Genomic DNA, 27,662 nt, shown 5'->3' with positions numbered 1-27,662 from the left:
GCGTGCACACACAGAGAGACCCATTCAAGCAGTGACTGGAAATTTGTTCTGTGACTTTAAAAATACTGATTATGCAAGAGCTGCAGCCACACAGCTTCTCCTTCCCGTTCCTTTCCAGCCCAGTTGTCTGATCTCTCCTCCAGCTGCTGTGCTGCGCACCTGGAGTTTGGCTTGCTACAGCAGGAAGGAAGGTGACGAGGATGAAAGGATCACGACTGCCATAAACTTGTCACAAAGGACACCTTCTATCAGCTAACTAGCAGTTAGTGGCCCCCTGCAGACATTGCCCAATACCAGTTTTAACTAATGGATTCCAGCTAAATGAAACTGACTTTCACCAACTGGGAAGTTGGCTTTGTAAACCCGTTTACAGTACATGCAATTGCATCAGGCTGCCAGGAAGAATTTCAAGGACCTGCAAGCCCCTTTTCTGAAGTCTTGTCCATCTGGCGACTAACACTGAAGATGGAGGATGAAGATGGGTACATGGCTATAGACCCAGCCACCCGGGACGCGTACCCAAGACCACCTCTCAAGAAAACCAAAGGTACTTGACTTTGAAATGTCCACCCTTTTTCTTTAAGGAGAGCAGCCGCTATGACTAAAAAAGGAAGTTTCTTAAGAGGAAGCCTGTAGGTTTGAGTTGGAAGGAGTTTGCAGTGAACTTTGTGTGTGCGGCTTTTTCTTCTTCTTCTTCTTCAACAGAATCATTAAAATCAGGTGTGTTTTAGTGTGCAGTTGTCCACAAAATATGGAGTTGCGGACATATGTTATGCAGCCGGAAAGCTGATAATGTGCAATTTGAAAATGTGAGCAGGGGATTAGACACAATAGATCTATGTGTCTATTAAGCACTTAAGAGACAGGCAATGTCAGGGACAGCATGTACACAGATTTTATAATGATAGAATGTGCTCAGTTTCTGTACTTAAACTGTCCAAACCATATTAAAAACTTCTTTTTTGCCAGAACCTCCTCTACCTCACCTTCATTTCTGGGCAGGGCATGTTTCATTGCATCCTTAAACACCAAATACCCTTAAAGTACCACTTTTTTGTTCCAGCTAGTTACTGCATTAAGGCAAATACATAAATGCTGTGATAGATATGAACAACTGGCTGCTCTGGCCCTATTGATACAGGGAGTGAGCACGGAGCAAATAATAATAATAATAATAATAATAATAATAATAATAATAATAATAATAATAATTTTATTTATATCCCGCCCTCCCCAGCCAAAGCTGGGCTTAGAGCGGCTAACAACAATAAAAGTAACACATAAAAGCATGATTTGAACTCCTTCCTTCCTTCCTTCCTTCCTTCCTTCCTTCCTTCCTTTTTAGTGTGTGGTGTATGATGGGGAATGTAAGCAATTAAAATAATAGACCTCTTTGCACTAGATGTGCTTGTGACATTTTCTGAGGACAGCTTCCTTTCCTCTACTCGAAAACTGCAACCCCAACCTGGCTGAAACGATTCGTGGCTATGTTCCATGGTATGGAACAAACCGGCTTGCCCATACTTCTGCTTGTTCCATGCCTTACACAGACGGGAATTTTCCCTTTCACTCCAAACCACCGTTAATTAAGCTGAGTAAACGTTTTGGATACTAACTGCCTGGAGCATGTAGAATTTCCAGATGATATTCTTACTGAATCGTGACTGATCACCTGGATTACCACAGTGATTATTACCACATGAAAGTATATTACTATGGTAATGACAGCTCAGGAAGCAAATACAAATTAACAGGCACACAGGAAACCAGACCCAATTCAAAACACAAAAGACTCCGTAAATATAACCTTGATTTCATGAGCGTTAGCAACAGAGCTGAAATGAAAAGCTGGGGAAATTTCAAGGTTTTACAAGATTTCAGGATTCAGTTCATTTTTTTTGAAAAAAAAAAGATTTTTCGGTTATGCTATTGAAAATCTGATGGTACTGGAGGGTTCTTTTAAATTGTTAATGGGATAGATCTGGGTCTTGATGTGATATGCTTTTTTAAGAATTTGGGTTCAATATATTTATTTGTTTTATTTATTTATTCAACTTAGACACTGCCCTATACCCAGAGGTCTCAGGGCAGTTCCCAACAAGACCACAACATATAAAATCAAACCGAAAGCAATAACCCAATAACCCCCCCCCCACACACACACAAAAGCCACATTCTAAAAGGGTGTTGGATGTCAATAAGATCAACCAAAGGCCTGGTTAAAAAGAAACGTTTTTGCCTGGTGCCTAAGGGTATGTAATGAAGGCACTAGGTGAACTTCCCTGGGGAGAGGATTCCACAGACGGGGAGCCACCACAAAGAAGGCCCGTTCTCATGTTGCCACCCTCTGGACCTCTTGAGAAGGAGGGCCTCAGAAGATGATCTCAGGGTCCGGGTAGGTTCACATGGAAAGAGGCGGTCCTTGAGGTATTGCGGTCCTGAGCCATTTAAGGCTTTATAGGTCAAAACCAGCGCTTTGAACTGAACCCATAAACTAATTACAGATAGGTAGCCGTGTTGGTCTGCCATAGTCAAAATAAAAAAATTCCTTCCAGTAGCACCTTAAAGACCTTAAAGACCAACTAAGTTAGTTCTTGGTATGAGCTTTCGTGTGCATGCACACGGTATCTGAAGAAGTGTGCATGCACACGAAAGCTCATACCAAGAACTAACTTAGTTGGTCTTTAAGGTGCTACTGGAAGGAATTTTTTTATTTTGACCATAAACTAATTGGTAGCCAGTGCAGTAAGACCAGGATCGGTGTAATGTGCTTGAACTGTCTTGCTCCGGTGAGCAACCTGGCCACTGAATTCTGCACCGGCTAAAATTTCTGAACTGTCTTCAGAGGCAACCTTACATATAACGCATTGCAGTAATTAACCCTGAGGTTACCAGAGCATAGACAACAGATAAGGGCATAGCTGGGCCACCATCCGAAGCTGAAGGAAGACACTCCAGGCCACTGAGGCCACCTGAGCCTCGAGCAATAGAAGAGGATCCAGGAGTAACCCCAGGCTACGAACCTTGCTCCTTCAGAGAAAGTGTAACCCCAATCAAAAGCAGGTGACTTCCCAGCCATCTGGTCTAGGGAACCACTCACGATAGGATTGGAGAGGTCAGAAAGCCATAGTATGAGCCCCAATAGCATCCTGGGGTTGAAAGGCTCAGAGTTTACCAACTCCGGTACATGTGATTTTAGAAAGCTCAATAACGTTTGAGCCTCTGAGACACAAAAAGGAAGCCAGTCCAGTTTCAAGAGCAAATACTTGCACACCTGCAGCTGCTCGAGATACACTTAGATGCATATCCCTACATTTAAATTTTTAAAATCCTCATTGATGTCAGCTGAACACATGGAATTCCGCTTCCATGTGTGGATCTCTATTGCTGGTTTAGGGGTATGTGGTCTTCCACAAAGCGATGAAGTCATTGGATCCCTCTGTGGTCTTGGCTGCCACTTAGTACCAGACTCAGTAACAGCAGCAGTGAACACTCAACAGTGTGGGGGGAAGGGAGCAGCCAGTGGTCTTCACCACGTACTTTTAATTCCACAGATCTATCCTCCAATCTTCTCTGGTGGAAAATTGGTCTTGGCATTTCATTGGCAGGAATTGTTGCTTTGACACTGGCTTTGATCATTCTCACTCTTCCAGGTAAGTAATCCCTGTTCCGATCATCCTGGTTTGTAAGAGGACTTCCTCATGCCACTGATACTGTTGCTTTCATGCAATAAATAAGGCAGAGTTCCTATTCATTTGCTGGACAGGAATCAAGCATTTGCTACCTTGCAGGGATATTGCCTTTGTCCAGTCTCCCTTGCAGAACAGTTTCTGTCTGGAGTGCTTTCTGCCCTTTCTTTCTGTAGGGAAAAGCCTAGATCAGGGGTAGGCAACCTAAGGCCCGGGGGCCGGATGTGACCCAACCACCTTCTCAATCTGGCCCATGGACGGTCCAGGAATCAGCGTGTTTTTACAAGAGTAGAATGTGTCCTTTTATTTAAAATCCATCTCTGGGTTATTTGTGGGGCATAGGAATTCGTTCATCCCCCCCCCCAAAAAAATATAGTCCAGCCCACCACATGGTCTGAGGGACAGTGGACCGCCCCACAGCTGAAAAAGGTTGCTGCCCCCTGGCCTAGATGGTTTCAGATGCCAGGAAGCAGAGTATTATTCATATTTGGGTGGGTGGGTGGGTGTTTCTATTCCATCTGCTAACCCCGCAGTCCACCTGCTGTTCCTTTTGTCCCCTCCCTTTGGAGCAGGCTTCTGCATCCTGGTGCTGTTGATTTCCAAATTTCACCAGCCCAAATTCCAGCATGGCCAAAGGTCTGGAATGATGGGAGTTGTGGTCCAGAAGCATATGGAAAGCAACAGATTGGGGAAGGATGCTCTGGAGGGAAGAACCTGGCCAATGTTATCAGCTTCCTGCGACCAGAAAGGATGTCATAAACTTTCCACTTACTCCTTATACAATGTTTTGTTGTTGGTTTTTTGTTATAATGTGGATGCTTTAGTGTAAGCCGCTTTGGTAGGCAATATTGATTGAAAAGCAAGACAAATTAATATCCTTAATAAAGAAATAATTGCGCGCCAAGGCCCTGGGCCTGTAGTTCCCTCAGATAATAAACACACGGACACAATTATTTTAGGTTAATGGGATAAATTAGGCCACAGCTTTATTGGTTACAGATGTGAGCAGTTTGGCTTAGGCTTGGGTGACACCTGGCTATATATTGACTCTTGCCCATCTGCAGGGAGTCACACTAAGGGTGAACCACCAGTAGTGGGAGTCCTATGACATACATCAAATTGGGCACCCCATGGGGTCCCCGTTGGGGTCGTGCCATGGCCCTAGCCCATGCCCATGCTTTGGACAGGAACCACGCCCCCCCCCCGATCCCTTTAACAGGATACTCTTATTGAAGAGGGGCATGCAGAGGCTACAACCTCCCCTCCCTGAAACAAAGGCTTACCCAATGCCTAACCTTAAAAAGTTGTGACGATTGCTACAAGATAGGTGAAAACCAAATGGCTAGTGCCATTTAGACAGCCGGGAGTGTGGCAGTGGGTGAGTCAGAATGACATGGGTGGAATCCCTCCGCAGGGTCACTAAAGGTCCTGCATGTGGGGCTGCAACAGCGCCCACTACAGAAAGTAAGCAGACCTCTAAAACAGCAATATTTTGTTGCTAAGGAAATGAGGCTTTTTCCATTTGCCCAGATGTGATCTGTATAGAGATATAAGCAGCTCACAAGAGCTATTGGTAAACTTCATTTTGCTGAACTGAAAGTCTAACAGGAAGTAGGAAACAAAAAATAAAAATAAAAAAGCTAATTAGGGAAAGATTGGGACTGTACTTTGTACAAAGACAGCATGCCTATTTCTTGTGGTTGGTTGATTGTTTTTTTTGTCCTGTTGTCCTTAATTGCTATCAGTTCTCTAATGTCTTCCATGTCTTCCAAGCTTCCCAAGGCTCTGCTCAAAGAAGCCAGGTGACCTTGCCACATCCAGTGATCTACTCAGCACAACAGTGTGACTACCCAAACAGCAGTGCGTTGGAACGTCTCTCCAAACTCCCAAGATACGATTCATGCAAAGACGCTTTTGCCTCATGTATGCGTAAGTACGGTAGTTCTGTGGTGGGTGGGTGCGAATCAGATGCAGGAGTCCTTTGATTCAAAAACACAAACATTAATCACACTTCTTCTTCACGCTGTGAAATTCATTGCCCTGAGATGCGGCGATATCTGCCACTAGCTCAGATGTGCAAAATCTTAGAGCAGCTTTCCCTATCTTTGTGACCTCCATATAGGCAAGTTGTTAAAACAGCAGTGTTGAATAAAGCAAAAAACTGGGTATGTTGTGGGAATGTTCAGGGTGGCAGGAAAGGATATATTGTTTATTAATATCCTTCCTAACTTGTGTTACCAAGTTTCTTTACTTAGCAGAGTGCATTCTCCTTTACATAGCAGAAAACTAGATGCAAACTTTTATGAGTTTCTTAAGACAATACGCAATTCAGTCTGGCTTGTCCAGATTGAAATGTGTTCTAATATTTTCCTGGAAAGACCCCTTGAATCCATCCTAAAGGAATAAAGACACCACAGTCTTATTCATAAGCAATAAAAAGAAAGTTTACTCAGGCAGAGCACAGTGTGATCCCTGAAGGCAGGGTTAAGGCTTAAAGTTACAAGAATATACAAATAGGTTTACCCCATATGTGGGTTGACCTAGTGACTGCAGTTGGCAGTCTGGGAAGTTTGCAGGACGAAAGGAAGATGGAAAACAGAGAGTGTGGCACCATGCCTTAACCTTTTACTAGGTCTGGAAAGGTCACGCCCACCCACTAGTCACATGCAAGGAAGGATGCTCCAGGCCAGGAGAAACAGGAAGTTTCAACTGGCTGAACCAAACATTCCCTTGAATGTCCACTCTAGCAAAACAAGGAATGTTGTTCTTGACTGCTCTCGGTGGATTACATCCCACACAAGCAGGTTAAGATGACTGGCTATTTTGCTGAAACTGGATGTGGCGCCAAGTGTGCATCCCTGTGAAGATAGTTCCACAGATGTGGAGCTGCCAGCCACCACCAAAGAGGTTTTTAGCCTGTTTGGCACCTGCCTCGCTGTCATGACAGTGCCTTTGGGTTCAATCCCAGAATAGTAGACTCTGGAGAAAGAGGGGGAAGATGAGGCAAGAACAGATGGAACCCCTGTCTCCATTTGGTTCTAGTGTGAAGACACAACTTCCAGCTCCTTCCCTTCCTGATGAGGAGAGTTGCCAGAATTTAGGGAAGGCTCTGAGCAGTGGCTTAGGATGGCTAATCAGGGTGAGGAGGCAGGTTCTGTGCTCTCTCCCTGGACCAGATGCCACCTCAGGAGCTGGGAGAAGCTTCATCCACCCAGACCCAGTGCCTGCTTGCAGACCAGCAACTCACACCGAGATGGAGACTTCTGAAGAGAAGGGGCTGTGCCTGCCCGGAGTTTGAAGCTAGATGGGTGGATATGAACAACTTGTTGTCCAGGAAAGGGATAGTGCCAGCCTAAGCTGATATTCAGTACTGATCATCATAGAGATCATCTGAGCCTCCAGTGACAAGCTGAATTTAGGAGCTCCTCCAAACAACACACCTGTTGCTTCACAGGGAATGCAACCCCATTTAGAAAAGGTGAACTTCCCAACTCCCAGACCTGGAAGCCACACAACGTTAACATCAAGCATTAAGAATTTCAACATACATTTTGAATTGTGACCAGCAGCCATTAAAAAAATGTTTAAGAGTGGGCAAAATGTTTCATTCAGTTGATCCCATTCAATAGTCTAACAGCTGTATTTTGGACCAATGGCAGCTTCGGCAGCGTCTTCAAAGAAATCAGCTCCATGTGCAGCACATTGTAGAAGTTGAACATGTTAAAAATGCTATATAGTTTGCCTGGAAAATTGCGGGTTTCTGGCATTGTTCATTGGGATTCCACTGCTGCACCAACATACTTAAATGAGCAGAATGTCTCTCCAGGGAGAACAAGAGACTCAGCTACATTAGTTAAAGTGGGGGCATTATAAATGTGTTATAACACTGACACCAGATGGCTCTGTACAGTTCGATCCTTCAGCAATGTGATTTTGCATTATGAGCTTTACAATGTGTTTTCCTGAAATGTTGTTGTTTTTTTTATGTGTCTATATCCAGCCAACCTCGGCATGTAAAAATATTAGCCCAAGGTCACATGGATGTTTGTTTATAATTTTATGTTCTTCAGTGAGCTCAGTTTGATCCAAAACCTCATGATCTCCTTAACCTTTTCACATCTTCAAGGAACTAATGACTCATAGGACAACTGGGGGTTAAGCAAGATGGAAGTTGCAGCAAGAGCTGAATTTGTCACCGACTTATTCTGAAAATTCTACTGTCATCATTAGCATATGATGGCAGCTTCCTGAATCTCCCCTTAATCATAATAAGGCAAAATGCTGTTTTAAAAACAAACAAACAAACCCACTAAACTTTTAATATCAAACTTTGAAAATTCAGATTAACATGTTGAAAATCTTCCATATTTGACATTCCTAGAATCATAGAATCATAGAGTTGGAAGAGACCACAAGGGCCATCGAGTCCAACCCCCTGCCAAGCAGGAAACACCATCAGAGCACTCCTGTCATATGGCACTCCTGTCCTAGAAAGGGACAGCTCAGTCCGTAGATCATGAGACTCTTAATCTCAGGGTTGTGGGTTTGAACCCCATGTTGGGCAAAAGAACCCTGCATTGCAGGGGGTTGGACTAGATGACACTTATGGTCCCTTGCAACTCAATGATTCTATGAAAGTTCAATTTCAACCTTGTTGGTTTTCCTTCTTTGACACGCAGGTGAACCTTCTGACATCTGCATCCAAGTGCCAAAGACCCCCATCACTGCAGCAGTCAATGAAACGGCATTCATCCCTGTTGATGTCCAAGTCCCAAAGACTGACTGGGATTTTGTTGAAATCCAGTGGCACCACATCAAAGGAGCGGAGGAAGACTTCATTCTGAAACTTAACATGAGGTCATGCAGCCTAACCAGTAACCCGCAGAAGTGGTGGCAGCGTTATTGCCACCTCTTCTACGAGGTGTTGCCGAAACATCGGAGGAGAGTGTCAGTCATGACGAACGCTTGGCTGGTCATCTGCAATGTGCAACCGGAAGATTCTGGGAGATACCAAATCACAGTGATATCCAACAACATGAAAGTTGCATGTAGTTTTGTGAATCTTTCAGTGGCTGGAGGTAAGAGGAGGCAGAGAGGTGTATGGAGGTTCGGTACACTTCAGCACAGACCTGGGCCTACAAAACCATCCTGGGTGACCCAGAATTAAGTGGCAAAACTAAGTGGTTTGCACCTTTTCAGTCTCCAGGGTGGAGGATGGGTCTTTGAATTCTTTACCACTTGGAGGTGGAAGAGAGAGAACCCTGAGCACAGAAATCGAGCATTACCAAGAGATTGAAATTGTGCTAGTTTTCTGTGTGTTTACATGAGGAAGCATTTGACTGTGCCAATCCCCATCTCCAGCTTGGCATAACAGAATCTGAAATGCATAAACTGGATCTTGGAGGCAGGGAGCAGGAAACCTCAGTGCCAGAAAACAATCAAGAAGAAGAGTTTGGATTTGATATCCCGCTTTATCACTACCCTAAGGAGTCTCAAAGCAGCTAACATTCTCCTTTCCCTTCCTCCCCCATGACAAACACTCTGTGAGGTGAGTGGGGCTGAGAGACTTCAGAGAAGTGTGACTGGCCCAAGGTCACCCAGCAGCTGCATGTGGAGGAGCGGGGAAGCGAACCTGGTTCACCAGATTACGAGTCCACCGCTCTTAACCACTACACAACACTAGCACTCTGAAAGTGCACAAACATAACGTGTTTACACATCTGAGTAACAGCTAGGCAGGGGACAGACTTTTTGTCCTAGTGGTCTATAGTGCAATGTGAAATCTGTTTTGCATCTTATGGGGTATAATCTAATTAAATGTTCATAACATATTGCTTTCTGTGCACTTTCAGAACAAATCTGTAGAATGTGATAGTTCTGACCTACAGTTGATGTGATCAAATGTACCATGTTTGGTATTTGTAAACCTATAAATAAGGTTCTCCCCCCCCCCACCCCCAGTGTAGCTTACATAGAGTACAGGCACAGATCTCATGAACTGAGGGCATGTAGCCTTGAATAAGATCTGGCACATTTAACAAAGTATAAAATGCAGTACAGTGGTACCTCAGGTTAAGTACTTAATTCGTTCCGGAGAACCTGAAACTGTTCTTAACCTGAAGCACCACTTTAGCTAATGGGCCTCCTGCTGCCGCCGCACCACCGGAGCACGATTTCTGTTCTCATCCTGAAGCAAAGTTCTTAACCGGAAGCACTATTTCTGGGTTAGCGGAGTCTGTAACCTGAAGCATATGTAACCCGAGGTACCACTGTACTGGAGTGCCACTTGGAATGGAATTGGTCTTTGGGGAGCTTTGAGGAAGCCATTTTGTATTTCTTTTCCTCTAGAAAAGTGAATATATTGAAGGCACTGAACATATCCACTGCCAGTTCTTCCATGTTCAATTGGAGAAATTCGAATCTGAAGGCTGATCTCTTGTTCTTGCATGTTGAAATTAGGGTTCAGCTGAAAATGCACCATGTTCATAAACTGCAGACAGGGCTCTCTCCTTTCTCGTGATGTTCTCAGGGAGACCTTGCAAGCTTTACTTCCCATCCAGCATTGCCCTCCCTCTAAATGGACTTCATGACAGTGCCATGTAACGTATGAGATTGGGCAGTGTGATGAAATTTGAAGCCAAATCAGAGTGAGGACAATCATTCCAGCACCATACGGGAGGAAGGAAGAATGGCTCTGAGCAGGAATGGGAAAGGGTACTTGCACATCTGCGTGAAACATCTGGAGCAACTTTATGTTGAGTCAGATCATTGATCCATTTAGCTCAGCTTTGTCTACGCAGACTAGATAACATCTGTCTGAAATCCTGGAGATCTGCTGTCCGTCAGTGTAGATAATACTGAACTAGATGGATCGGTATCCTCCTCTGCTATGCCCCTTTGACTCCAACCTCTGAGTGATGCTGTCCATGTTTTTTCTTTTTCCCTTTCAAATATGTTAGGAGATGGTGAAGGAAGCAGGCATCCGTCACAGTAATTGAAGAATGTCAGGAGGATTTTTCCAGCTATTGTTGGGAGAGGTAAGTGACTATACTTAGGGAAGCTTCTGGAGTTTTATGCTTATTTACTGGTCTGTTTTTTCACCTTTTAAATTCCAGATCATATAGTGCATTTATAGAATCATAGAATCATAGAGTTGGAAGAGACCACAAGGGCCGTCGAGTCCAACCCCCTGCCAAGCAGGAAACACCATCAGAGCACTCCTGACATATGGTTGTCAAGCCTCTGCTTAAAGACCTCCAAAGAAGGAGACTCCACCACACTCCTTGGCAGTAAATTCCACTGTCGAACAGCTCTTACTGTCAGGAAGTTCTTCCTAATGTTTAGGTGGAATCTTCTTTCTTGTAGTTTGGATCCATTGCTCCATTTATTATCTTTCTAACCTGAAACTAAAAACAAACAAAAGAGCTAGAAGCTCAAGCAGTCCAGTCCACAACACCATATAAACCGAAGAATAAGTGATTTAAGTTCTCTTGAATTCATTGGGATAAATTCACTAATGCCATGCCAGACTTCACATTACCCAATCTTCACATCAGGCAACCTTTACAATCCAGCTTGTGCGCCAAAAAAACCACAGCCCTGGAATCCATTGTGTTAGACCCTTTCTGATGACCAAGTTTCTCAGCACTGGACTCAAAGATTACTGTGTTTGTTTTTGTATGGCGAAGCGAATCTGCTTGTTTGATGTAGCCCTAAATGCAGGGTATTTAGAAATCTTTTACTGTAATACATAGGACTGTTACAGAAAGACTTTCTTCCGGTTTATCACTCCATTCAAAGAGCAAATTGGGGGGGGGGGAGAAGAAGAAGAAGAGTTTGGATTTCATATCCCACTTTATCACTACCCGAAGGAGTCTCAAAGGGGCTAACATTCTCCTTTCCCTTCCTCCCCCACAACAAACACTCTGTGAGGTGAGTGGGGCTGAGAGACTTCACAGAAGTGTGACTAGCCCAAGGTCACCCAGCAGCTGCATGCGAAGGAGCGGAGACACGAATCCGGTTCCCCAGATTACGAGTCTACTGCTCTTAACCACTACACCACACTGGACATTGAATGGTAAAAATTTGCACCATTCAGCCCCCCCCCCAACACTCATAACAGTATGATTCAGGTAGCCATAATTCATCCCCTTTGATAACTACACTTGTCTGATAGTTAAAATAGATTTTGTTCTTGTGCAATAGTTCTGTTCTTTGTTCTCTTCCATAGTAAAAGAGGTAGCAGACGGATCGACAGAACTAGATGGAACTTTATATCAAGCCAAACTAGACACAGTACAGTGACAATGACAACAACGCATGAATTTCTTTTCTCCAGCAGTCGTTCTCAGAATTTGCCATAAATGACCATTTTTGCACGTCATGGGTGGGAGAGATTGGAGTCAGTGTGTACTAGTAACTGAATTGGCCTTTGATCATGTAGAGTGGAATTCAAGCACCGTCAGCTTTGAGTGCCTAAGTCCCTACCTCTCAGCCTCAACTGTAAAACAGGAGTAACAGTAAATTATCCCCATCATAAGTTATGAGTTTGTGAGAGCAACGCACAACAAAAACACTTAAATCTGGGACTGGCTAGTGGCTGAATGTTGGACACCTGGCAATCACATGTATGCTGCCTTGTGTCTGAGGACAGAAACAAGGTGGGGCATAAATGGAATAACTGCCTTTAAAATAAATTGAATACATAACTTTGTACACTAGTAGCCATTTCAAAATTGCAGTCACACTATTATACAAAGGTCCCTATCCCAAACTATTGCTTATGTACCTTCTGCAAAAAGTGTAGTTATTTGGAAATGTTTCATTTGTGTTGCTCATAAGTCCGTTGCCTCAGCATAGTAACTAAGGCTGCAATTCTACACCCACCTATCTGGAATTAAATCCCATTCAACTAATTGGGAATTTTTTTTTTCCTGAGCAGACATGTATAGGATGGGGCTGTAATTGTACAAGCTGTCAGGAAGACCCAAGTGAAATTTTCGCCTCGTCCATTACTTACTAGATGTCCTTAGGTGGGCCTCTGTCAGCCTTAGCCTTGCACATGTAAGAAGATACTGCTAGCCTATTATACGTGGCTGTTATAAGGATTACTGAGATCACTCTAAATGCTGAGGGGTTTTTCGTCAACAGCATCATTGTTAACTTTTTGATTTTTAAAAAACATTTCACATAACACTAAGGAATGGCTAACATCAACCAAGGTTTATAAACCAACAACAAACCATGGCTTACAAATACACCTTGTTCATGGTTAATAATTCATTTTGTTGGCCAGGTTCAGATTACAAACCATGGTTTAGCATGAAGTATGAACCAGGCCTGTCTTGCCTCCAAGAAGGTGATCAAGTGCCCTTAGCTCCTTGCCATGAGCCATTAGTCTATTGCAGGCTTCCGCAAAGTCAGCCCTCCAGATGTTTTGAGACTACAATTCCCATCATCCCTGACCACTGGTCCTGCTAGCTAGGGATCATGGGAGTTGTAGGCCAAAAACATCTGGAGGGCCGAGTTTGAGGAAGCCTGTTCTATTGCCATCTGCTCTTACAGATCTTCAGATCAGTACCAGGTACCGGGCACTAAAAGTAGGGCTTTTGCCATGAGGAGCTCTTGTCAGTGATTATTTATATCACCTGATTCAGATCTATGTACAGAAGCCTATTGCTACATACTTACTGATTGTTTTTGCTAGACCAGAAAAAAAATGAGTTATGTTTTTTATTGTTCAAATTGCACCTAAGGCCCAGATTGATCGAAGGCCCAAACTACATTTCCTTAAATGCAACATTTCCTCCCCACATAACTTTTTGCTTTTATAATTTAAATCATAAGGTCATGGTGCTCAGCATTTTCCTGCCCTTCCTGTTCTTTGCTGGCTGCTGATTACAGGGGGTTTAGAAGGGTAATGGCATACCTTTCAAGTGTCACTATTTTCCCAGGATATTCAGGGTATTATAGAAGCCATCCCGGCTTCTGATTTGACCCCAGAATGTTTTGTTTTCCCCCTTCCATTGCCTCCACAGCAGACATGTGCAACACTCTTGCTAGCCACTCTCTGCCGCCACCAAAGCCACTGCCACTGTAATGCTTTATGAATTTATCCGTATATTTTTATATGTGCAGCATTTCTTCTTTGTAAGCGTGCCCTGCTTTGGTTTTATTTGCCGTATTTTTCGCCCTATAGGACGCACTTTTTCCCCTCCAAAAATGAAGGGGAAATCTGGGTGCGTCCTATGGGGCGAATGCAGGCTTTTGCTGAAGCTTGGAGAGCGAGAGGGGTCGGTGTGCACCGACCCCTCTCGCTCTCCAGGCTTCAGGAACACATCCGCAGCCTAGGCAGCCCTACGGGAGGTCCGGCAGAGATGTCTAGGCTGCGGATAGCAGCCTGCCGCTCGGAAGCAGAGCGCTCCTCGCGCGGGGCAGACATCCGCAGCGTGGGGAGCCTTGCAGGAGTTCCCGGCAAGGCTCCCCACGCTGCGGATAGCAGCCTGCTGCCCGGCGCGAGGGGCGCCCTGAAGCAGAGCGCCCCCCTCGCCAGGCAGACATCCGCAGTGTAGGGAGCCTTGCAGGAGTTCCCGGCAAGGCTCCCCATGCTGCGGATAGCAGCCTGCCGCCGGTGCGAGGGGCGCCCTGAAGCAGAGCGCCCCCCGCGCCAGGCAGACATCCGCAGCGTGGGGAGCCTTGCAGGAGCTCCCGGCAAGGCTCCCCACGCTGCGGATAGCAGCCTGCCGCCCAGCGCGAGGGGCGCCCTGAAGCAGAGCGCCCCCCGTGCCAGGCAGACATCCGTAGTGTGGGGAGCCTTGCAGGAGTTCCCGGCAAGGCTCCCCACGCTGCGGATAGCAGTCTGCTGCCCGGCGCGAGGGGCGCCCTGAAGCAGAGCGCCCCCCGCGCCTGGCAGACATCCGCAGCGTGGGGAGCCTTGCAGGAGTTCCCCACAAGGCTCCCCACGCCGCGGATAGCAGCCTGCTGCCCCGCGGGGGGGGCGCCCTGATGCAGAACGCCCCTCGCGCGGGGCAGACATCGGCCAGCCCCACAAGCTCGGGGGACAGCAGGGAGGCGCAGCGCCGCCATCCCGCTGTTCCTCGACCTGGTTCTGTTTCCCCGACCTGCTTTTGGGGGGAAAATAAAGGGAATTTTTTTCCCCTTTATTTCCCCCCCAAAAAACTAGGTGCGTCCTATGGGACGGAGCGTCCTATGGGGCGAAAAATACGGTACATGTTCCTGTATGAAATGAAAGAGAAAAATTATTCTACACTGGTTCCGTTTATATAATATGCACAGGCCATGAGACAAATTTAAATCTTCAGCTGCATGAACTTAACTGTCCTGTTGAAATTAAAGAGAGTTGCGCTACAGTCCTTAGCATAAGCAGTGCTTTTTTATAGGAAAAGGGGTACTGGAACTCACCATGAATGCTTGTTCTCTTAGAATAGCAATGTTGCCCACCTGAGAGATGCCAAAACCAAGTTCCAGCAAGTTCCAGCTGGGGGGAAAAGCCCTGGGCATGTCTCATGAATGTGCTCTATGTGGGGCTACCTTTGAAGGTGACCCAGAAACAACTAATCCATAATGCAGCTGCTAGACTTGTGACATGGAGTGGCCGCCGAGACCACATAACACCAGTCCTAAAAGACCTACATTGGCTTCCAGTACATTTCTGAGCATGATTCAAAGTGTTGGTGCTGACCTTTAAAGCCCTAAATGGCCTCGGTCCAGTATACCGGAAGGAGCGTCTCCACCCCCATCGTTCTGCCCGGACACTGAGGTCCAGCGCCGAGGGCCCTCTGGCAGTTCCCTCACTGCGAGAAGTGAGGTTACAGGGAACCAGGCAGAGGGCCTTCTCGGTAGTGGCACCTGCCCTGTGGAATACCCTTCCATCAGATGTCAAGGACTTTTAGAAGACATCTGAAGGCAGCCCTGTTTAGGGAAGTTTGGAATACTTGATGTTTTATCGCGTTTTTAATATTCTGTTGGGAGCTGCCCAGAGTTGCTGGGGAAACCCAACCAGAGGGGTGGGGTATAAATAAATAAATGGTGGTGGTGTCTTGAAGCATAGTGAGATCTGGAAAAGAGTGGGAGGAGCTCAGAGAGCTAGAGTATCCCAGAGTGGGCTGCAGGGTGGAGGTGGCAAATTCCAGACAAGAGATCTCAGATTCCAGGGACAGGCATAGCAGTTCAGGACATCTGGATAACAGTGGGATAACAGGGGAATGTCCCACTGTTCTACCTTCAGATATGCCTAGTCTACCTCCTCCTGTCACCCCAAATCCTTCGCCTTTAGGGGAAGCAGCTGAGAGTAAAGTGGAGCCAGCCTCAACATCTTCACCATGGACAGGGAGACTCCAGTGCTGGTGAATGAACAAACCTCTTTTAGACGATGCAGAGGGAGGGATGCCCATTTGCTTGCCCAGTCCTGGAACACCATCTGCCTGTCATGCAAATAACTTTGTCTGCCCCACTCTTCAAAAGGAAGGTGTGGGGAGTGTCACTTGTTTGATCGGTGTTTTAGATCGCGCTCAGCCATGCATTTAAACTCTCACGTACCTGTTAATTTCTACACTCTGTGCCTTGCCTTATGTACCTATCTGACCTAAAAATTAAAGCCTTTGGCAGAACTGGAGTTGGAAGTTCACTTTCTTCATCTGACAGGGAGGTTCAGGACAATCCTATAGGTGTCTAAGCAGAAGTAAGGCCTACTCAGGTAAAAACACGCTGATTCCTGGACCGTCCATAGGCCAGATTGAGAAGGCGATTGGGCCACATCTGGCCCACGGGCCTTAGCTTGCCTACCCCTGTAATACATTGTCTGGGAGTGAGTACCGCTGGACTCAAAGAGAATTGCACTTGAGGAGACATGCATAGGGTTAAATATTATTAAGCTCTTCTAGCTTTGTTGGATGCAGCCCAGAATCATCTCCATTCTTCTAACTCTTGTGAAATAAAGAAGTCAGTGTGAAGAAAACACATTTAATTGTTTCTTACTCTGAGGAATTAGTTTACTGCACCACCCACAGTCTCAAGATAAGCCTCTCCAACAGAGAGTCAGGTTTGCTACCATATACAGAGCGTGTTGTTTTCCTCTCCCTTATTCTATCTAAATCCCCAAGAAACCATTCTGCCTTAAAGCACTCATGTAGTTGCACGTTAAGTTTCTTTCTTTTGCAGGGACTAATTTCTCCCTAATTGCTGCCATCATCAATCTCTTTCCTACTCAAGTAAGGGGCCTCAGCTGTTAAAAAGCAAAAAAAAACCCTACCTCCTTTGATGTTGACTTTGCTGGTAGAGATTAAGGCTGACAGGGGTTATGCACAACCCCAAAGCAACACCTACATTGTTTTCCGTTGGCTCTCTCTCTGGGGAAGTTACTGAGTTTGCATCTGATGATTTTCATCAGGTTTGCTTGTGCTTTAAAAACCTAGAAAGTTAAATTGGCAGTTGTTGAAAAAACTGCAGCTGTTAAGTGTGTGCAGTGATGCTGCATGTCAGATGAACAGCGACCAGGTTAACTTTTTTAAAGCACTAAAATTCTGCTAAACTAAGGTTCTGCCCTGTGCCTTTGAAAAAAAAAAAACTACTGAAGTTCAGTGCGCAGACATCAGCAAGAGTTTGCACTTCATGCCCTGAAAAACTGCTCCTGCTGATTTTTTGCATCAGGAGCAGCCCAGACCTTTTTCTTTACTTTTCTGGCTCCAAGCTCTCAGTGTGGCCTTTTAAAAACAAATAATTTTTTCTTTCCAAACATGAGCCTTCCGTGGCACAGAGCAAAAGTCAAATAAGCCTCGCAAATTTGGGAAGAGCAGGGGGCACCTCACTTGAACCCCCCAGCCACTGCCCCCTCAAGTCAAGGTGAATAACACTGAAGGCCAGTCAAGATATTTAGCAGAAACCTCAACAAGCACATCTCCCTCTCTCTCTTTCTTGTTATTAAAAATGCAACATTAATAAATTAAACGACTGCCGATTTGCTGCTCTTTCATGATGCTCCAAATCAGTGCTATTTTTCCAGAAAAAAGAGATGTTGGAACTCACCATGAACACCTTCCTTGTTTTCTTAGAACAGCAACGGTGCCCACCTGAGAGGTGCCGGAACTGAGTTCCGGCAAGTTCCATCTGAAAAAAAGCCCTGCCCAAAATCAATAGCCTGAGGCAGCTGCCTTGTGGCATCTGAATATAGACTGCATTTTTAATCAAGGCATATATTGGCTTATATCTTGATCAGGTAAATGGGCTTAGACTTTCAAAAGTTTCATGCCAGGCACAAGACCAGCTGTTTTTAGAGAACCTTGACAGTGTTTTCCTCCTAGACAATGAGACGCCATCCAGATATATTAGTTGTCAAACATTTGTTTAGAAACCTTCAAATGAAGGAGATCTTTCAATGTTTATGTGAACCCAAGGTCTCTGACATCTGTTCAAGATAAAATTTTAAAATTATTAACCATCTGTTTTGGAGGGCAAGGAGGGCAAGAGGTGAGCTGGTAATTAAGATTCCTTGTTGAGACACATGTAAGATATATTACTACTTATTTGTCATTTATAGATGTAACAATATATAGCTCTTTGTGTTCCATATAAGGACAGGAGGATATGAGTGTATCTTAAAATTGGTTATAGCAATCAGCCAATAGGAAATTCAAGCAGGCTGATTGAACAGAGGCAGCCAAAGGAGGAGCAAAGGGGCTGGATTAAGGAAATATAAGTGCTGGCCATTATGGCAGGAGGCAGGCCAGAGCTTGGTAACCATATACCACTGTGCCTCTCATTTATTTGTCTGACAAATAAATTATTATTTAATTTCTCTGTTGCTGCGTTGAATATTTCATTCCAGCTAAGCGTTAACCACAAGCAGGGTGCTACATTTTATGGTGCCGTGACTCGGATAAGTGGTCTGCTGGAACGCAGCGCCTTCGCCTCACTGGACGGGGTACAAGAGAGAGGACAACTGTGCCTACCCAGCGCGCACTGGAAAAATTTTTTCCAGGGGAACGCAGCAGTCTCGTCTGTCTGATACCCTGCCCACCGATGGCGACGGACCGGGGGGGACCAGAGAAATAAACAGGGAACCAGCTAAGGGTAAGTGCACTAAGGGGTTTTGGCCCTCCAATTAATTGGGAGGAAGAGAAGTCCTGATCAAACTTCTGCGTCTCAGTAAAGGGGAACTGAGTACGCTAGGTGGCTGGGTATATCAGATGGTGGTCTGGTGGGGGAAAAGGGAAGAATGGGAGGTAGTGTGTGGTGAAGTATCTGGCGCATTGCATGTGTGAGAAAGTACAATGTGTAGCTGACCTAAGTGTGGAGTGAGTACTACTTCGTTTACCAGTAAGGTGTGTGTGTGAGTGACTGAGTGGATACTTCACAGGGCCATACAATGGGAGTTGGGGGTTCAAAGGGGGGAAATACACCTTTTGAATGTATGTTAAATAATTTTAAGAAAGCCTTCTCAGGGGCATATGGAGTCAAACTGACGCCAGAGCGCCTGAGAACGTTATGTGAATTAGAGTGGCCGAATCAAAATATTGAATGGCCATCTCAAGGAACCTTTGATATAAATTTAGTAAGCAAACTTTGGTCTAACTTCGCCAAAGAGACTGGAGGGTGCCCAGAACAATTTTCATATATAGATTCTTGGCTGAGCACATTAAATAAAAATCCTCCATGGATAAGGGAATGCAAAGTCCAACGATGCAAATTATTGGCTGTAAAAGCCAAAGCTAGGAAAGGAATCTTGCCAAATAAATCCAAACACTCCACCAGTTGTAACCCCAAGGCAAGAAAGTGGAATGAATAATGGGGGTGGAGTCACAGAACTTGATTCCTTGATAGATTATGATAAATATCTTCAGGAGGCATTGGAGTTCTATAATGAAGCCCAAGCAGAAGTGGTTATTCCACCTGTGAGTCCCAGTAGAACTCCATCTACAGTCTCCTTTAGTGGAACAACTAATTGCCCACCCCAAACCCCTGTACATCCAAGTTCTAGAGAATTATTACAGAAGTTACAGGGAGACCTTGATCGGTCAGCAAGCAATACAGCCACCTCAGGCTATGATGGACTTGGTGACTTCAATAATAAATACTCATAGTCCTACTTGGACAGATTGCCGCCAGCTCCTGAATACTCTGTTCACCACTGAGGAAAGGAGAGACATAATTGAAAAGGCACAGATATATTTGCGTGAGCAGGCCAGAGTGGGAAATATTTTTAATATTGACCGTCATCTCCAGGACAACTTTCCCTTGGAAGATCCTAATTGGGATCCAAACAATGCAATTCACCTGGCCAGGCTTACCACCTACCGCCAGACGCTTGTGCAAGGTATCTGCAGGGCATGCCAGAAGCCCACTAATATGTTTAAAGTCTCAGGAGGGTAGACGTGTTACCCATAACACTGTTTTGTGTTCGGTGCACACCCACAAAAGACTTAAGTTGTCACCTTTTGAGCTCCTGTATGGGAGGCCGCCCTCCTTTGTTCAGGATATTCCAACTGACCTCAAACAAATAAGAGACCATGTGACACAGGGACAAGTGCAATCTCTCTCCCGTGTTTTTGTCTCTCTCTCGTGTTTGTTTGTTTGTTTGTTTTTATCTTAACAGGTGGGCCCTCGAGCGCACGCCGTGCAGCATTGCCGTGCCGATTCATCAGCTTCAGGCTGGCATAGCATATGGGTGAAAGAGTGGAAACGTGATCCACTTGCACCTAAGTGGCGTGGACCTTACACCGTCTTGCTCTCTACTCCAACAGCGGTGAAGGTAGCTGAGGTGACCCCCCTGGATTCATCACTCCCGTTTGAAGAAGTCCGAAGGCAGTTGGACATGCAAAGGTGACCCCTCTAATCCTCTTAAACTGACTCTCTCCAAAAACCCCTGTATCTAGCCCTACCGGGAACGGGCTAGGTCTCGGGCAACATTAGACGACCGGCCTGCTGCAGCCACAAACCTGGAAGCTGGCTGACCTGCGCACGCCTGAAGCTTGAGGAGCGTCTGAACCAGAGACTGTGAGCGGGAAGATTCTCTTATACAATTGATTGACTGCCCCCTTGTGGAACAATTATCAGGGATATTACACATTGGGGATCTTTGGGATATATGTTTTGGTCTTGGTGGTTCCCCATTCCTGTCACTGGGGGAATTATATTGGGACTAATAGTTTTCTGCTAACACAATAAGGTAATTTTTTGTGGAAGGAATGCATATGCTAGACATCAACATGATTTTATTATTAATCCTGATCCCTTGGGAAGGGGAGGGTCCTTGAATCTGACCAAATTTGCTAAATATGGATTCCGCTATGACCACAATATGTGGGTAGGTTTAGCTGAGATGGTAGCCAATGTGCAAATAGGACCAATTGCCTTGTTTGCTCTCTTGGGCCAGATGATTCAGAGGGAGGTGTGCCCTTATTACCGATACCAATAAATGCCATTGGTATGGTAAGCGAAATGCTACACCAAACAGAAGTACAGAATTTCCCCGGATGGAACTCAACTAAACATTACGAGTTATACCTGTACAAGGGGAATTCTGTGTACATAAATCATCAGATGCAGCTGATTCTACCATGATAGGCTCTTCTCATTGTCACTATACTTGGGATTATATTAAGAATAGTCATACCTGGGCAAACGGTACTACCTATCGAACTCGGAATACCTTGCCCTGTGCAACCCCTTTTATTCATGCATGGAAAGTGGTATGGAACATAACTGTGACAGAGAAAGGCAATCTAACATCCTGCACTGTGAACTCTATACCCCTTGTGATATTTCGCCTTCTGTACTCCACGTACCAAAAACCTCAGACCCGATGGTTGTGGTGGATATGTGGAGAATGGGCATACAAGAAACTCCCTTCCAAATGGAGTGGGACTTGTTTCCTGGGATGGGTATTACCACCAATTTGGATTTTGCCCACTAGTTCAGCTAAGCGAACACGAAGAAACGCTGATATTTCTCATATAGCAGGAGGAAGTACCCAAAGTTGGAGCGATACTGATGATTGGCCACCAGAGCGCATTATAGCCTATTATGATCCTGCCTCCTGGAATCCTGGTGAGCTCATACAAGGGGCACGGGATCCTATTTATAATCTAAACAGAATAATTTGATTGCAAGCAGTAGTGGAACTTGTAACCAATGTAACGGCCCAGAGTTTGAGACTTATTGCACAACAGTTGGATGAAAGTAGAGCCGTCATTTTGCAGCTGAAAATGGGAATGGATTATGTACTTGCCAAGCAGAGAGGCCTATGTGGAGTCTTGAACTTGACAGGGAATGCCTGTTGCTTTAACATTTCAGATAATGGTGAGGCAATCCGTGTGTTGGCCACATGTCTTGCTTGTTTTTCTTGACAGTAGTAGTGATGGTTTTATGTATGATGCCATGTATCATTTCATGTTTTAGAAGTACAATTAGCAAGATGATTTCGAATGAAACTCTACCTCATATCATGGCCCTATACACAGCTTTAACTCAGAATATGATGCAGATCAAGCTATCAAGGACGCTTGGTCCTTGAGCTTGAAAGGGGGGAATGTGGCATCTGAATATAGACTGCATTTTTAATCAAGGCATATATTGGCTTATATCTTGATCAGGTAAATGGGCTTAGACTTTCAAAAGTTTCATGCCAGGCACAAGACCAGCTGTTTTTAGAGAACCTTGACAGTGTTTTCCTCCTAGACAATGAGACGCCATCCAGATATATTAGTTGTCAAACATTTGTTTAGAAACCTTCAAATGAAGGAGATCTTTCAATGTTTATGTGAACCCAAGGTCTCTGACATCTGTTCAAGATAAAATTTTAAAATTATTAACCATCTGTTTTGGAGGGCAAGGAGGGCAAGAGGTGAGCTGGTAATTAAGATTCCTTGTTGAGACACATGTAAGATATATTACTACTTATTTGTCATTTATAGATGTAACAATATATAGCTCTTTGTGTTCCATATAAGGACAGGAGGATATGAGTGTATCTTAAAATTGGTTATAGCAATCAGCCAATAGGAAATTCAAGCAGGCTGATTGAACAGAGGCAGCCAAAGGAGGAGCAAAGGGGCTGGATTAAGGAAATATAAGTGCTGGCCATTATGGCAGGAGGCAGGCCAGAGCTTGGTAACCATATACCACTGTGCCTCTCATTTATTTGTCTGACAAATAAATTATTATTTAATTTCTCTGTTGCTGCGTTGAATATTTCATTCCAGCTAAGCGTTAACCACAAGCAGGGTGCTACAGCCTCACTACCTAATGGGAGGGCTGGCCCTGTTAAGCCCCAGACAGCAACATTCAGGAAAGCAACAGGAAGCTTCCCCAGAGGAAATTCTACTGCTTCTCTGGGTCAGGAGTGAACTAATGGCCCCAGTTAGGAACACAGGCAACGTTGCCAGCTCCCAGAGGAGTCTGACTGGGAAGAGATATACACAAAGCAGTAAATTATAAGGTACAGCTGGCAACCTCCCAGACAGCTATTCAGGATTCTCAGGAACCTGTTATTTATGTGTATATTTACAACCCTTCTTCACTGAATATTTCAGTCAGTGATGGCAAAAGAAAATAAATTTGGGCAGGGCAAAAGTATATTTCTACATGGGCAAGTTGTGTCTCACATGTTAAGATCCCTGAAAGAAAAATAATGTTTGGGGAAGCACTTGACCCCGCCCCTTGCTGGCACCAGCCATGATTTCAATCCTAGAGTAATGATCTTCGAATCCTAGAATTGCAGAGTTGGAAGGGACCCTAAGGGTCATCTAGTCCAATCGCCTGCAATGCAGGGATTTCAACTAAAGCATCCATGGCAGATGACCAGCCAGCCTCTGCTTGAAAACCTCCAGGGAAGAAGTGTCTGCAACCTCCTGAGGTGAAATACAAAAAAATGTACAGCAAATAATAATAACAGACAATAATTACAGAATCTAGAAAAAACAAGTCAGATAGATGTTTTAAACCAGGCATAGGCAACCTTTGGCCCTCCATATGTTTTGGCCTACAGCTCCCATGATCCCTAGCTAACAGGACCAGTGGTCAGGGGTGATGGGAATTGTAGTCCAAAACATCTGGAGGGCCGAAGGTTGCCTATCCCTGCTTTAAACAAACCAAGAACTCTGTCATCAAACCAGCATTACTAACCTGTGATGAGAACAACAGTGATAATCTCCAATTAAACCAAACCGCTTCAGTCACCCCATCTCTCACCTGGGTCAGTACACTCACTGCGTCTCTTCCTCTCACATCACTCCGTGGCATATGAGCTACTTTACACTTTTGATCCTCACTCTCAAACCCACCCAGTCTTTCACCCCAAGTGTCACAAATCATTGCCCACAAGCACTCATATGTAAGATGGAAAGCAAAACCCTGCCACCTCATTTTCAACAGTAACAGCAGAGAGAGAGAGAGAGAATGAGAAAGAGGGTTTCTCCTTACTGATGCTGCACCAGTAGGTAAAGGTCCCCTGGACGGTTAAGTCGAGTTGAATTTGACTATGGGGTGTGGCGCTCATCTATGTTTCAGGCCAAGGGAGCCGACGTTTGTCCACAGACAGCATTTCTGGGTCATGTGGCCAGCATGACTAAACTGCTACTGGTGCATGGAGGACAGTGATGAGTGCCAGAGTGCACAGAAACGCTGTTTACCTTCCTGTCACAGTGGTACCTATTTATCTATTTGCACTGGCGTGCTTTCGAACTGCTAAGTTGGCAGGAGCAGGGACAGAGCAATGGGAGCTCACCCTGAGGTAAGGCAAAGGTAAAGGGACCCCTGACCATTAGGTCCAGTTGTGACCGACTCTGGGGTTGCACGCTCATCTCGCTTTATTGGCGGAGGGAGCCGGTGTACAGCTTCCGGGTCATGTGGCCAGCATGACTAAGCTGCTTCTGGCGAACCAGAGCAGCGCACGGAAACGCCGTTTACCTTCCCACTGGAGCGGTACCTATTTCTCTACTTGCACTTTGAGGTGCTTTCGAACTGCTAGGTTGGCAGGAGCAGGGACTGAGCAATGGGAGCTCACCCCATTGTGGGGATTCGAACCGCAGACCTTCTGATCAGCAAGTCCTAGGCTCTGTGGTTTAACCCACAGCGCCACGTGGAAGTCAATTACCCCCCTGATCACATAAGCTCAAAGACCAAACAGCTCTGCTGATAACAGCATTGCAATAAAATGTATGCAGGCGAAGGCCACAAAGACACAATAATAGTTAGCAGATAGGGCTGTATCAGCAAGATTACAGGTCCAGTCTTTCTAGTATGCTAGAGCACTGCGGCAAAAAGCATCCAGTGGGTTTTTGCCAGCTATCCTCTGCAGATGTTTGGGGGGCTTTTAATTGGACGGTGTGTATTCTTTGTGTGTAAACCCTACAAAAAAGTCTCAGCGGACAACACCGGGGGATCAGACTTTGGGAAATATCCTGCTGAATCAGTTAGCTTGCACAAACTAATAAATGCTGGATGCTCTCTCCTCTCCGTCTCCTGTGTCTCATTGGCAAAATCCAGGAAGAACAGGTTTTAGACCTGCAACAACCCCGTCATGCGAAATCAATCCGCCGACCTTATGATTTGCAAGCCCAAGAATCATAGAATCATAGAGTTGGAAGAGACCACAAGGGCCATCGAGTCCAACCCCCTGCCAAGCAAGAAACACCATCAGAGCACTCCTGACATATGGTTGTCAAGCCTCTGCTTAAAGACCTCCAAAAAAGGAGACTCCACCACACTCCTTGGCAGCAAATTCCACTGTCGAACAGCTCTTACTGTCAGGAAGTTCTTCCTAATGTTTAGGTGGAATCTTCTTTCTTGTAGTTTGGATCCATTGCTCCGTGTCCGCTTCTCTGGAGCAGCAGAAAACAACCTTTCTCCCTCCTCTATATGACATCCTTTTATATATTTGAAGATGGCTATCATATCACCCCTTAACCTCCTCTTCTCCAGGCTAAACATGCCCAGCTCCCTTAGCCGTTCCTCATAAGGCATCGTTTCCAGGCCTTTGACCATTTTGGTTGCCCTCCTCTGGACATGTTCCAGTTTGTCAGTGTCCTTCTTGAATTGTGGTGCCCAGAACTGGACACAGTACTCCAGGTGAGGTCTGACCAGAGCAGAATACAGTGGCACTATTACTTCCCTTGATCTAGATGCTATACTCCTATTGATGCAGGCCAGAATTGCATTGGCTTTTTTAGCTGCCGCGTCACACTGTTGGCTCATGTCAAGTTTGTGGTCAACCAAGACTCCTAGATCCTTTTCACATGTACTGCTCTCAAGCCAGGTGTCACCCATCTTGTATTTGTGCCTCTCATTTTTTTGCCCAAGAGGCTGGGTGGTTTAGACCACAGCGCCACATGTGTCCCTAGTAGTGCTGCTGCACTAGTTGTTAGTTTATAGCCTACATATTTGTTTCATTTTTGTATTTCTTATGCAACTGGGTCTCCTTTCAGACCCAGTCCTCCTTAGCTCTGTCAAGTGTCCCTCAGACCACAACCTGAGACTTGCCACAGCGGAGACAGCCCGCTCATTTTGGCATCACTTATCTCCACTTCTACTTTTCTACACCTCTGTCCTCATCATAACAACGAAAGGATGTTTCACTTCACTTCCCCCAGCTTCCCTTTTCCTGAAGCACACACACCAAACAAACCCGTGCGCTGGAAAGAACGAGCTGTTTCTCAAAGTGCAGGTTGGACGCTACATTTACCCACAGGAAACTGAGGCATAGAGAGTAATCTAGGGCAGCCTCAAAGTGAGACGGCAGTTGAGAGAACCAGCAACTCTAGGAAAGCTGACATGAACGAAGGACCTTTTCTTTCTCCCTGAAGAAAGAAAAGTTCCTAATTCTTGTCAGGCGCGAAGTAACTTTAAAGGACTTCATTCGAGATATTACAGCATTTCTGGAGGGCTGGAAGCTACATGTGGGCCTTGGGCCATTTTCAGGTGTGTCACAGTGCCATGGCCTACCCTTCAGTGCCTCCTCAACCTGTTCCACTTCCTAGCCATCCCACAGCCTTTTTGTTGGAGCAATGCCAGCACCAGCAACTCCTTGGATGCTAAGTAAAGGAGGGTGGGAGCCAGAGAAGTTGGTGGAGGGTCAGGGATGGGGGGAAAGGTCTCCTTCCTCTGAAGAAAAATGTCCAGAGGAGATATTGAAGAAAACTAGGGGGAAATGTTAATATTTGATACCATCATTATTAAGTTGTGGGTGGACATAGCAGACGACACAGAGATTTCTCCAGGTGGTTCTTTATAGTAAGCTGGAACTGAACTGAACTCAAACAGCTCAGCCGTCCTGCTTTTATAGGCAGCCGGCTGTCAACATTGTAACAACAACAGCTCAGGGTTTCCCGTCTAATTAACTGAAGTGGACCTGAGTGAAAACTATATACACAATACCCCTGGTGGCCAGGGTGAGAACTTCGATACATAACAATCATCATCAATAAATCAGCTGGAAACAGAAGAGAAGTGAGGAAAGTTGTAACAGGAGGAAGAAATGAAGATAAAAGGACAAGAGAGGATGGATGAAAGAAACTAGAAGTTTGGGTGTGGTGGTGGAATAAGATACAAGTTAAGTGTGAAAAGAGAAGGGGGGCAGAAATTTCAGGAGACAAGTGAAAATACTTTGATAGACGTGGGCGTAGGAAGTGAGAAATAGAAAATAAAAATCCTTTTTCCATTTCAGATCCTTCTAAATCAGCAAGTTCTCCTAAAATGGGCAGGCTGAATCACATTCCCTCCAGAGCAAATGCCTCTATTTAACCTGAGGAAAGCTGAGCTACGCATAGAACTCCTTACCACAAGGAAGATTTTGGAATTTCCAACAATGGAGTGGTGTCTGTAATTTCCATCTGGTTATGTGAAACTCGGCCTACATCCGCCGCCATTTTGTGATTGCTGAACCTCAATCACTTTCAGTCATTTCAAGGGCCTGGGAGCAATACGTTTGAGAATCCCCGTGTTAGTGTATAAAGAACTAAA

At 45.2% G+C, this 27,662-nt stretch overlaps 1 protein-coding gene and 1 long non-coding RNA gene across 3 annotated transcripts in view; one reads left to right on the top strand and one right to left on the bottom strand.

Annotated features, from left to right (window-relative positions):
- LOC308581345 overlaps window positions 1-27,662 on the bottom strand; it is a 102,993-nt gene that overhangs the window by 573 nt on the left and 74,758 nt on the right. The window lies entirely within an intron of this gene.
- LOC308581052 (uncharacterized protein) lies at window positions 119-27,569 on the top strand. 2 transcript variants are annotated; one of them, XM_081183498.1, is made up of 6 exons: window positions 119-547; window positions 3,555-3,653; window positions 5,463-5,618; window positions 8,369-8,767; window positions 10,649-10,726; window positions 27,367-27,569. In XM_081183498.1, exons 1-5 carry the CDS (start codon window positions 322-324, stop codon window positions 10,681-10,683), a joined length of 915 nt encoding a protein of 304 aa, XP_081039624.1. In that variant the 5' UTR covers window positions 119-321; the 3' UTR covers window positions 10,684-10,726; window positions 27,367-27,569. The 2 variants fall into 2 exon arrangements, with proteins under 2 accessions (XP_081039624.1, XP_081039623.1); XM_081183497.1 differs by lacking the exon at window positions 27,367-27,569 and adding an exon at window positions 11,920-12,402 and having other exon boundaries at window positions 137-547.

The sequence above is a fragment of the Podarcis bocagei genome (genome assembly GCF_964188305.1).
Source record: "Podarcis bocagei genome assembly, chromosome: 2".
Lineage (NCBI taxonomy): Eukaryota > Metazoa > Chordata > Lepidosauria > Squamata > Lacertidae > Podarcis > Podarcis bocagei.
This window is presented reverse-complemented; position numbering and strand designations above follow the sequence as displayed.

Bases quoted from the DNA above. Each gene is read 5' to 3' on its own strand.
- LOC308581052 (XM_081183498.1), top strand. From the start codon at position 322: ATGAAACTGACTTTCACCAACTGGGAAGTTGGCTTTGTAAACCCGTTT. The intron at 548-3,554 runs GTACTTGACTTT...TTAATTCCACAG, and splicing joins ACCTCTCAAGAAAACCAAAG to ATCTATCCTCCAATCTTCTC. The intron at 5,619-8,368 runs GTAAGTACGGTA...TTTGACACGCAG, and splicing joins CGCTTTTGCCTCATGTATGC to GTGAACCTTCTGACATCTGC.